Here is an 11538-nt window from a genome sequence, read left to right on the forward strand (position 1 = left end):
CAGGGGCGGGGCCTCGGGGCGGGGCCTGGCTCTGGGCCGGGTGGGCGGAGCCTGGGAGGGGCCTGTGGCTGCGCCTGGCTGCGAGGTGCGAGAAGCAGACCCGGCAGCCGCGGCTCCTCGGCGCCCGGCCCAGCACCTGCTGCCCTCGCCCGGCCCCGGGCGGCGCTGCCATGCGCCTGGCGCTGCTCTGGGCCCTGGGGCTCCTGGGCGCGGGCAGCCCATTGCCCTCCCGGCCGCTCCCAGATATAGGTGAGTGCTTGGCCAGAAGTGGGCCGGGGGTCGCCCTGGTAGGACGCGCGGGGAAGTCGGGAGGCCCTGGGGTCCTGGGGTCGGCCGGAGACCTCGAGAGAACCCATCCAGAGTACAGCCTGCCCTCGTCTGATGTTCTGGGCCGAGGACCCGGCGACGGGGCGATGGAGTGGGGAGGGACGGTGGAGGGATGCTGGCGCCCCCGGGCCGGTTATCCTCTGCAGGGTCCCCGCGGACACTTTCAGGCTCCGGGACCGGACACCGCGGGGCCTGGCCCAGCAACCCCTGGGGATTGCGATAGTGGGGCTCTGCTCCCCGGGACTGACGTCTTCGCTCCTCTGGGGCCTAGCTGATCGTTCCACCCGGTGCCAGGGCGCCGAGTAGGCACGGCTCCTAGGGTTTGGCGAAGAGGATACTTCCCGGCCCCTCATCCCAGGCCTGAGACGCCGGCACCCCTCACCCTGGTGCTGATCCCACCAGAAAGCTCGCTGAGCGGGAGGGGGCCCGGGAGGAGCCAGGAATGGGAGAATTGGCCAGGAAAGAGGCTGGGACACCAACTCCTCCTTGGAACTTTCACTTCCCGCTGCTGTCTTGGGCTGGGGGCCGAGAGGGCAGGCGGGGGTGGAGTGTCCGGAGGAGAGAGGGCCATTTGCGGGGGGTGGCCTCCAGGAGGAAGCAGAGGCTGTGGGGAGAGGGTGTGCTTAACTGGGCATGAGGGGTATTTAGGGAGGGGGGTGTTTGCAATGCTCACCCAGAAATGGGCGTTCCCGGCATCTCTGATGTGAGGAAAGGGAGGGTGAGTGGGCACTGGGCCACAAGGCTTCGCCCAGTCCTGAGAGGGGGCGTTCCCGGGGAGGAGGGGGTCGGGAGGGAGTGGGAACAGGGGGAGGGTCCCTGTGGGAACCCGGGATTGGTCTGAGGGGGACAGGGAAGGACAACAGGCTGGGCAAGCTGAACTTCTTTCTCTGGGGACTTGTGGATGGGTTGGTGGGATGAAAGGGAAAAACTGGAGAGAAGCCCCCACCCTCTAGTAGTCTCCTTTAAGTCCCAGAATGCAGTGTAGGAGTCTTTCAATCAGAAAAGAACCTTGATGGTTTGGGAGCCAGGTGGGTCAGAGGGCAGCAGCCACCTCCAGCCCTGGCGCTGATTCTCTCAGCACTCTTTTGGGGTGTCCTGGGAACCCTGCAGGTGTCACTGAGGAGACGCAGGCAAGGCCAGAGAGGGCCCAGAATGGACCTCTGGAGCCCCAGATCCTTCAGGACAGCCTCACGCTCAGCCCAGCAGAGGTGCTTCAGGTTAGCCTCTCTCTCCCCTCAAAGAAATACATTTGCACCCCCCACCACCCTGAGTAATCAGGTGTCTCCAGGCAGACAGGCTGAGAGCGGGTGAGTGAACTTCACAGCAGCATGGCCATCCCAGGTCTGCTGCCTCTGCCTGCACACCCCAGCACCTGGCTTCACTTATCTCCCTCTCCCGTCTACACGCATCTGTCTGCCTCAGCCCTGCCCAAGTCGTCCATCCCCACCCAGGCCAAACTTGCTCTCTTGGTCTCCTGTTGTCAGTTCTTTCAGTGGGGGGGACATGGAGAGGGTCGGGCCCCACCAGATACCCTCCCCTCCCAATTCTAAAGCTGAGTCAGAGGAAGGGCTGGGGCCTGCACTGGGCCCTCCATGATGCTTCCTCTCTGGGCAGGAAGCCGAGAAGGGGCGGCTCAGATACCTTCCTTGACCTCCCCACACAACCCCCCAGAACAATGCCCCAGGCCAGGCAGGGCTTCCTGGCCCCTCCCTCGGGATACCCCCACCAATGATCTAATCGTCGGTGCTCTCCTAAGGGCCTGAGGTTTTCTAGTTAAAGAAGATAGGAGTTACAGACAGGGCCAAGGAGGTGACATGCCTTTTGGTGCCCACAGACCAGTCTGCCTGAGGCTTTGCGGATCAAACTGGAATTGGATGGTGACAGTCATATCCTGGAGCTGCTGCAGAATAGGTAATAATGATTGCAGTAACAGTACTAATAACACGGCTAACAACTCATATAGCATCTGCGATGTGGCATTTAGGTACTAAGAGCCTGAACTCACTAAATCCTCCTAACAACCTCTACAAAGTAGATACTATTTGTATTATTATTGGCCTCAGAGATGAAGAAGTCAAGGCACGGAGAGGTTAAATAACTCCCCCAAGGTCACACAGCTGGTGGGTGCTAAAAACTAGATTGGAACCCAGATGGCCTGGGTTTGTAGCCAGTCTAGGGCCCAACCACCATACTCTGCTACTCGAGGGGAAGCAGGAAGGTCGGGGGGGATTGCCTGGCCCCCAGCTGCCTGTCTCCCACCTCCAGGCCTCAAGCTGTCACTCCACCATCCTAAGAGGCAGCTGACCCTGCCCTCCTTTATCTTCATTCCGCAGGGAGCTGGTCTCAGGCCGCCCAACCCTGGTGTGGTACCAGCCTGATGGCACCCGGGTGGTCAGTGAGGGACATACTCTGGTGAGTCAGGCCATCTTGTGCCCGGTTTCTGGCCCGAGGGGATAAGGGAAGGGGCAACTGGGAGGTGCCATCCCTAGAGGATGGGAGGACACTGCATATCCTCCCCAACAAGCTAGCCTCCTGGCTCAGATCTGGCCTGGCCTTCAGGTCGGCGCTCATGTTTCTCTGCTGTAGGAGGGCTGCTGCTACCAGGGGAGAGTGCGTGGCCACGCCCGCTCCTGGGTCTCTCTCTGCACCTGCTCCGGGCTCAGGTACAAGGGGTCAGTTCCATGAAGGTGGAGAGGGAGGGTGAACGAGGCATGAGCCAGCAAGCTTTCTGACTTCCTGCATCTTTGCGTAGGGGCTTAGTGATCCTTTCTCCAGAGAGAAGCTACTCCGTGGAGCTGGGGCCCGGGGACCTTCAGGGTCCCCCAGTTATCTCCCGGATCCAAGACCTCCTCCTGCCACGCCACACTTGTGCCCTGCACTGGCCTACATCTGTGCTCACTCAAGCTCTACCAGAGTACCCCCTGGGACAGCGTCACACTCACCGGGTGAGGAGGAAAGGCAGGAGGGCTGGGCTTCTGTTGTTCCCGGGGCTGGCCCCCTGGCCCTCAGAACTATTGGCTCATAGTAACGACAGCTCCCGCCCATGGAGCAATTTCCAGTACCAGGCATTTTGTAAACATTAACTCCTTCACTCACCCCAGCAGCCCTGGGGGATAGGTGCCATCCATAGCTCTGTTTTAGTGAGAAAACTGGCTCTAAGAGGTTAAGTGACTTGGTCAAGGCCATTCAACTAACACATGGTATTTCCAGGATTTGGATGCAGGCACTTGACTCAAACCCTTCATCTGTCTTATGTACCAAATGCAGAGAGCTCTCACTTGGATATAGCAAATATATAGTTACTGATCATCAAGCAGTAAGAACCCAATTTATTCAATGGGGATAATGGAACTACTTACCTTATAGGATTACTGTGAAAATTAAATGAGTCTGCATACATATATTTATGTATGTAAATGCTTAGAACTCCAATCTGTCTGGCATATGTTAAGTATTTGATGGTGTCAGCTATTTTTTTTTTCCCCAATTTGGAAAAAGCACCGAGTTTGAAGCCAGAAAAGCAGGGCTCTACTCCCAGCTTCATAACTATTCTTAGTCCACTTGGGCAAGTCCCTGGCCTCCCAGGCTCTCGGTGGCTCTCTGTAAAATGGACTCTTCACTCTCCACTTTGACCACACCGGGTGGGTGTGGACACAGCCTGACCAGGCGGGCGTGGCTGCGGGTGGTGACTGGTGGGTGTGCCCGATGCTCCTTCCTCTCGTCCACAGTGGAGGCGGGACGTGGTGACAGAGACCAAGATTGTTGAGCTGGTGATTGTGGCTGACCATGCCGAGGTGAGCTGGCCGGCCCCCGGCTGCCCTCCCCTGACCTCTGCCAGCCGCGCTACCTTTCCTGGTCACCTTTCTTGACCCGCAGGTCCAGAGGCACCGGGACTTCCAGAGCCTACTGAACCGCACCCTGGAAGTGGCCCTCCTCCTGGACACAGTGAGTGTCAGGCCTGGCAGCATCCTTATGGCCCCCAACCTTGGGAACCACTCTCCTGAGTCCCAGTTCTCTTTCAGTTCTTCAGGCCTATGAATGTGCGGGTGGCATTAGTGGGCCTGGAGGCCTGGACCCAGCACAACCTGATAGAGATAAGCCAGCACCCAGGCCTCACACTAGACAGCTTCCTCCACTGGCGCCGGACAAACCTGCTGCCTCGGTTGCCCCACGACAGTGCCCAGCTGGTGACGTAAGGCCTCCCCCCCAGGATCAGCCAGCAGGGTCTGGCTCTGCCTTGGCCTGGCCAGTTTCACACCCCAACTCCCTCCCTGAGGGCCTGAAGCTCTGGCCACTTTTACTTGGAGCCCTAACCTTTGACCTCTCAATCCCACAGTGCCACTTCATTCTCTGGGCCCACGGTGGGCATGGCCATTCAGAACTCCATCTGTTCTCCTGAGTTTTCAGGAGGTGTGAACATGGTGAGCTATGTCTACACCTCCTCCCCATTCCCCATCCAGGTCCTGCCAGCTGTGGTACCAGTATATTCACTGAAACCCCCAGCAAAGTTACCAACCCCAAGCTGAGGGTATAGAGGGCAGGGGTGCATGAAAGGTGCCCCTCGCCTGTGGCCAGCTCATCGTGTCTTCATCTAGAAGCTCTGCCCATTTCTTGGGGGAAGGGGGGACAGCTGAGGCCCAAAGGACAGTGGTGCTCTCCCAAGGCCATACAGTGAGATATGGGAACAGAGCTGAGCTTGAGCCCAGGTTTCCTACCACCCAGGCCTGGGCTCCCCTCCTGGTTTAGAAGCATTTGAGGAGGGAGGCAGGACCTGCTCAGGGCCCAAGAGGTCAGATGAAGAGAGAACAGGAGCAATCAGGCTGGTGCTCGACCTGGGCTATCCCCTCCCAATGACAGGACCACTCCACGAGCATCCTGGGAGTCGCCTCCTCAATAGCCCATGAGCTGGGACACAGCCTGGGCCTGGGCCATGACTCCCCTGGGAACAGCTGCCCCTGTCCGGGTCCAGCCCCAGCCAAGAGCTGCATCATGGAGGCCTCCACAGAGTAAGCAACTGCAGGATGGGGAGGGATGGGGGCAGGGGCAGGTCCGCAGCCCCAGCCTCCTCGCTGTCGTCCCCAGCTTCCTGCCAGGCCTGAACTTCAGCAACTGCAGCCGACAGGCCCTGGAAAATGCCCTCCTGGGTGGAATGGGCAGCTGCCTCTTTGAACGGCTGTCTGGTCTGCCTTCTATGGCCAGTGTCTGTGGAAATATGTTGGTGGAGCCCGGCGAGCAGTGTGACTGTGGCTTCCCAGATGTAAGCCCCTCCCCCAGAGCCCCTGCACCTCTGTGCCCTCACCCTGGCTCATCGGCTGTCTCCAAGCCCCTAGAGCCCCTCTCCCCGCCCACCTGTCTGTGAGGACAGCAGGCAGACTGTTGGGCTCTAGCTCTCATCTGCCATGCAAATGCCTAGGGTTCAGGCCCCAGGAGGCGGTTGGAGAAGGGTCCCAGGCCCAGCCCGCTCTGATGCCTGGCCCTCTGTGCCCTTCCCTACAGGACTGCACTGATCCCTGCTGTGACTGCTTCACCTGCCAGCTGAGGCCAGGGGCCCAGTGCGCATCTGATGGACTCTGCTGTCACAATTGCCAGGTGGGCACAGACTGGACCGGCCACCCCGAGCCAGGGTGGAAAAGGTCATCCTAACTCCCAGGGCCTGGCTGGATTTGCACCCTCCCCACAGTGACATTCACCCACCCTCCACAGCTGCGTCCAGCTGGCTGGAAGTGTCGCCCCACCAGAGGTGACTGTGACTTGCCCGAGTTCTGCCCAGGAGACAGCTCCCAGTGCCCCCCGGATATCAGCATGGGGGATGGTGAGCCATGTGCTGGAGGACAGGCTGTGTGCATGCAAGGACGTTGTGCCTCCTATGCCCAGCAGTGCCAGGCTCTCTGGGGGCCTGGGGCCAAGCCCGCCGCACCGCTCTGCCTCCTTACTGCCAATACTAGAGGGGACGCCTTTGGGAGCTGTGGGCGCAACCCTGATGGCAGTTATGTGTCCTGTGCCCCTCGGTGAGTGAGGGAACCTGGCTCCTCCTCTAGGTCTGTGGGCATCTTGGCTCCACCACCCTGACCCTGCACCTCCTCCCTCATCCCAGAGATGCCATGTGCGGGCAACTCCAGTGCCAGGGCGGGAAGGCCCAGCCTCTGCTGGGCTCAGCCCAGGATCTTCGCTGGGAGATGCTGGAAGCCAATGGGACCCAGCTGAAGTTGAACTGCAGCTGGGTACATCTGGACCTGGGCAACGACGTGACCCAGCCCCTCTTGACTCTGCCTGGCACAGCCTGTGGCCCCGGCCTGGTGAGCAGCCTCGGTGGGCAGGACCAGTGGGGAGGGACGTCTGAACTGCTGTGAGCAGTGCCCAGGCCTTATTAGCCACCAGTGCAAACAGTGCAGACTCTGAGGGGAGTTCAGATTCTCACATCAGATGGCGCAGAGTCCGGTGGTCCTGTGAGCCTTGGTGTCCCCATCTGTAAAAGTGTGGTGGGCCTCGGCCTCCCAGTGCCAGCAAAGCGTGTGAGAGGGTGATCTTTGCTGTTCTCTCCCCACTGGTCAGGTGTGTGTTGAGCAGCAGTGCCAGCCAGTAGAGGTCCTGGGAGCACAGGAATGTCGAAGGAGATGCCACGGGCATGGGGTGAGCTGGCATGGGGGGAGATGAAGGAGGAGCAGGGAGCCTCTGGGAAGGAAAATAACGGAGGGCTTTGCAAACACACACACCTGGGTTCGAAACCTTGCTCTGCCATGTCTTGACTGTGGGACCCGGGCAGGGTATCAACCTCTCTGAGCTCAGTTGCCTCATCTAACTAACGGGCATAATAGCAGTACCCACTTCCTGGGGCACGTGAGATGAGTACAACACTAGCTTCTGGCATGGTGGCCGGCAGATAGAAGGCACTCACAGTGTGAGTTCAGTCTAATCTCCTCTGCCGCTGGCGCTGGCACCGATAGGGTCCCTCTCTCCAGAGCGGTGGCACTTTCCACCCCCTCATCCTCAGCACGCCTCCTGGCCATGGACAGCTGAGATCCCGAGAAGCTGGGACCGGGAAACACAGCCCCAGAGGGCCCCGCTCCTCACTGCCCAACCTATGCGTCCTAGGTCTGCGACAGCAACAGGCGCTGCCACTGTGAGGAGGGCTGGGCACCCCCAGACTGCGCCACCCACCTCAGAGGTAGCACAGGGCGGGGGCAGGGTGGCTGAGGGGGTGTCCTCCATCGCCCCTCTCTTCCTGATCCCTTCCCTGCTGGTTCCTGGACTCCCTGTGACCCCTGACCCTTCCGCCTTCACTGACCGCCTGGCCTCGCCCACAGCAACCAGCTCCCTGACTACAGGGCTGCCCCTCAGCCTCCTGTTGGTGCTGGTCCTAGTGCTTCTTGGTGCCAGCTACTGGCATCGTGCCCGCCTGCGCCAGCGACTCTGCCAGCTCAAAGGACCCAGCTGCCAATACAGGTACCAGCCTCCCTGTTACCAACTCTCTCAGCCTCTCTGTTAAGGACAACAGCTCTGGAGCCCTGCCCCCACCCCTGGGCAGTTCCCAGACCACACCCCACACACCCCCTTCCCTACTTGTGCCCCCTAACTCTTCACCTCGTGTAGACCCAGGAGGGGCAGCTGCGGTGCTAGGACCATTCCTCTCCAGGAGCCCCAGGGCTGGAAAAGTGGGGCCTCCCTCAGGCTGATCAGCTTCCCCTCCTCACCTCTGATCTGGCGTAAACTATGCTCCAAGGGGCCACAAAGGATTAACCCCACTCCAGGGCTGCCTATGGGCACAAAATGGTCTGAGGCTGGGCCCTTGCTTTCCCTGCCTTTCTCCATGCTCAGGGCAGCCCAGTCTGGTCCTCCAGAACGCCCAGGACCTCCACAGAGGGCCCTGCTGATGCCAGGTGCCAAGGTAAGTTTGTACGCCAGAGCAGAGAGGGCCCCGACTCAGCCAGGAAGCCAGCTTGGGCCCTGGGGTGGGGGTGTCCAAGGCTTTAGACTCAGAGAAAGACTTGCATCGCCCATGAGTCAGTCACTGGAGTCAGGGCCAGCCCCCCCCACCAACCTCCCCTGGCTGCAGGCTGAGAAGCAGAGTCCAGTCTGGACTGGGGAGGGGCAATGACCTAGAGGAAGGAGCGCTGAGCTCTGTGAGCTGGCCAAGCCAGTGGCTTTCAAAGGTGGGTCTGCCTGTGCTCCCAGCAGAGGTGCCCCGGGCGGGCAGGCGGGGGTGCTCAGAGTGGTCTTCAGTGTGCCAGGACCTGATGAGGCCCTGGTCACCAAGTGTAGAAGGGCTGGTGAGTGCCTCTGCCCTGAGCCCCCTGGATCTGATGACAGGAGCGCGTGTGTGGAGGTGGTCTGCATGTCTACCCCACCACTCGTCACGCCCTCTGCATGCAACTGAATAACCGCATGCACGCACAGCCCCCACTGCCCCTGAGGCCCTGGCTGCCCATCCCTGAACACTAACACCTCTCTGCCCACGTCTGTCTCTCTGCTCCCTCCCCCGTCCCCTGCCTGTCTGCTCCTCCTGCTCTCTCAGCAGGCTAGTGCTCTTGGCTTCCCGGCCCCTCCTTCCAGGCCGCTGCCTCCTGACCCTGTGCCCAAGAGACTCCAGGTAAATCTGGGCCAGGCCCGGCCCTGGCCCAGGGCAGGTGGGAGGCTTGGTGCCCAACCGCAGCTCTCATCCCTGTTCCCTGCCAGTAGCACTCGTCATTAGGGGACCGGGGTGCCCTCAGCCTTCAGACACTCTGAGCCCCAGAAGCAGCAAAGGGTGAGCCTCCTGCCTTGGTTTCTACCACCATCTAGTGGTCAGTGGCGGGACTGCAGTTGGCCAGGGACAACCGCGCCCCCCCCACAGTGACCCTCACCTTTCTCCCCTGAGGCCTCTCCTGGCATGCACTCAAGCCCCATGCACTTGTCCCAGTTCTCTCCTGCCCCCTGGCTGACTCTGCATGTTGACCTGAACCCCTGGGGAGACCCATCGCATGTCCACTGGCCCTGGCTGTGCTCTCATAGTCACTGCCCCTCTCTCTGTTCAGGCTGAGCTGGCAGACCGACCCAATCCCCCCACCCGCCCTCTGCCCGCTGACCCGGTGGTGAGGCGCCCAAAGGTAACCGTGGGGGGAGAGAAGGGCACAGCCTCTCCCCCCACCCAGGGCTGTGGTGCTGGTGGCAAGATGTCCTCTGTGCCTGAGGCCACATACCCCAGTGGCATCTTTAATGGTGACAGGTTCGTTTGGAGACACAGGTGACCTATGGTGCCACCTCTCAAGCTGGTGCTCCCCAGCATCAGTGTGTCAGAGGTGAACGACACGATATGCTCTCCCAAACTGGCCTTCTCTCTCTCAGTCACAGGGGCCCACCAAGCCCCCACCCCCAAGAAAGCCACTGCCTGCTGACCCTCACGGCCGGCGCCCTTCTGGTGACCTGCCTGGCCCTGGAGCTGGAATCCCGCCCCCAGTGGTACCCTCCAGGTAGGAGAGGAGAGGAGAGGATAGGCGCGGAGGATGGGTGGATTGGGCGAGGGGTCTGGGAAAACAGCACCTCTGACCTTTTTTCTTGGCTTTCCACATCCCAGGCCTGCGCCGCCGCCCCCAGCAGCGCCCTCGCTCTACCTCTAACTTCTCCTGAGGTTCTGCTGCCTCCAGCCTGGACTTAGGACGCCAACAGGCAGACCTGACCCCTGAAGCCCCCCACGGTGACTGAAGGAGCCGGAGCCTGGACGCTGTGGAGCAGGAGTCTTAAGAAACCGGGTACCTCCACTTGCTGTCAAACAGCACTCTGGGGGCCGGCCCACGCCGCGGCATCTGGGGGTTGGGGAGGGTCTGGGAGCTGGACGGAGCTGAAGGAAGTGCGCACAGCCTGTCTGCTGAGTTACAATAAAAGTGAGGTCTTGGGAGCACGCCTTTAAGTTTGTCTGCTTTGGGAAGGAGGGTCTCCCCTGTTGCGATTCCAGGTCTGGCCGCCAGGAGACGCTGCCGCCTCAGACGAAGACAGGATAGGGAGGGCGAGAGTCCCAGGCTGGGTGAGAGGATCCCTGGGATGCTCGCGGCTTGTTTCTGCCTAGCCTGTGATGTCTTTCTGCATAATCCAGTACCACAAAGGGCGCTGTATGCCCTCTACCGCCCCCAGTCGCCAAGTTCTCGCCCCAAACGCTGCGCGGCCCTTTAGCGGCGGCCGTTGACAAACCCGTCAAGCTGCTGGACTCGCCTTCCCCACCCTCTGACCAGTGACTGGGAAAAATGGAACTGGCTGGTGTTCTCAGAGCCCCGGAGCTGGGGCAGGGCGGGGCAGCGGCTCCCACGATTCCAAGGCCGCACACCTGCCTCCCCCCTCCCCCACCCCACCTGAGGGTTTCGGAACAAAGGTGCTTTGTACCGGCCCGCAACCACCTCATTACTTCGTCTTGGAGACTGTGGCCTTCGTAGAACGAAGGTGTGGGGTGGAAAGGGACAGGTGCCAATCCCAATGTAAGCATCAAGCTTGCCACTTGAGGCTCTGTAAAGGGTGGGGTGAGGGGTCCCCGGGAGGCGATTTGTCCCTTCCTCTCGCTGTATCTCTATACGTCCAAAGAAAAAAGAGCAATGCGCCTAAGATGGCTGGATAAACTTCATAGATCCTCGCACTGCGCCTCACTTGCCTCTTTCTGGGTGAGAGGCGTGGGCCCGTATTTAAATCTTCCAAAGATTTAATAAGGCTTTCTACCCTGTATTATGGCTTTCCAGGTGGTGCAGTGGCAAAGAATCCACTTGTCAATGCAGGAGACGAAAGAGACGCGGGTTCAATCCCTGGAGAAGGAAATGACAACCCACTCCAGTATTCTTGCCGAGATAATCCCCAAAACAGAAGAACCTGGCGGGTTACAGTCCATGGGGTCACAAAGAGTCAGACACGACTGAGCAACTGAACACACACACACACACCCTATATTAATTGTTGTTTTTGTTTAGTCGCTCAGTCCGACTCTTTGCGACCCCCATAGACAGTAGCCCGCCAGGTTCCTAGCAAAGGAACCTAGGAATCGAACCCGCATCTCCCGCACTGCAGGCGGATTCTTTACCGCTGAGCCACCAGGGAAGCACCCTGTACTAACACAAGCACGAAAGACACGACCTCTCTAAAACAACTCCTAGACAGGGGACTGTGTCCCTCCTCGCCGCCTCCTTGAAATGGGCCCAACCTCAGCAACAGCTTGCCGAAGCTGGAGAGCGCTGCGGCGCCCAGACGGTTAACAAGAGT

At 60.1% G+C, this 11538-nt stretch overlaps 1 protein-coding gene across 8 annotated transcripts; it reads left to right on the forward strand.

Moving 5' to 3' along the window:
* Positions 1 to 62: 62 nt before the first annotated feature.
* On the forward strand, positions 63 to 11530 carry ADAM15 (ADAM metallopeptidase domain 15). Of its 8 annotated transcripts, none has more exons than XM_088835838.1 (23): positions 63 to 249; positions 1438 to 1544; positions 2162 to 2238; positions 2661 to 2739; positions 2914 to 2990; positions 3080 to 3272; positions 4056 to 4121; positions 4204 to 4272; positions 4350 to 4519; positions 4664 to 4748; positions 5185 to 5333; positions 5410 to 5584; positions 5824 to 5916; positions 6031 to 6335; positions 6422 to 6623; positions 6880 to 6957; positions 7420 to 7492; positions 7632 to 7770; positions 8143 to 8212; positions 8843 to 8914; positions 9339 to 9529; positions 9649 to 9773; positions 9878 to 11528. In XM_088835838.1, the coding sequence occupies exons 1-23, from the start codon at positions 171 to 173 to the stop codon at positions 9928 to 9930; spliced, it is 2727 nt and encodes a 908-aa protein (XP_088691964.1). In that variant the 5' UTR covers positions 63 to 170; the 3' UTR covers positions 9931 to 11528. The 8 variants fall into 8 exon arrangements, with proteins under 8 accessions (XP_088691964.1, XP_088691966.1, XP_088691963.1 ...); XM_088835837.1 differs by having other exon boundaries at positions 64 to 249; positions 8840 to 8914; positions 9878 to 11526; XM_055402533.2 differs by having other exon boundaries at positions 65 to 249; positions 9339 to 9410; positions 9878 to 11524.
* Positions 11531 to 11538: the final 8 nt, after the last annotated feature.

The sequence above is a fragment of the Moschus berezovskii genome, chromosome 4 (assembly GCF_049115385.1).
Source record: "Moschus berezovskii isolate FMDL1 chromosome 4, NW_MosBer_1.0, whole genome shotgun sequence".
Taxonomy (NCBI): Eukaryota; Metazoa; Chordata; class Mammalia; order Artiodactyla; family Moschidae; genus Moschus; species Moschus berezovskii.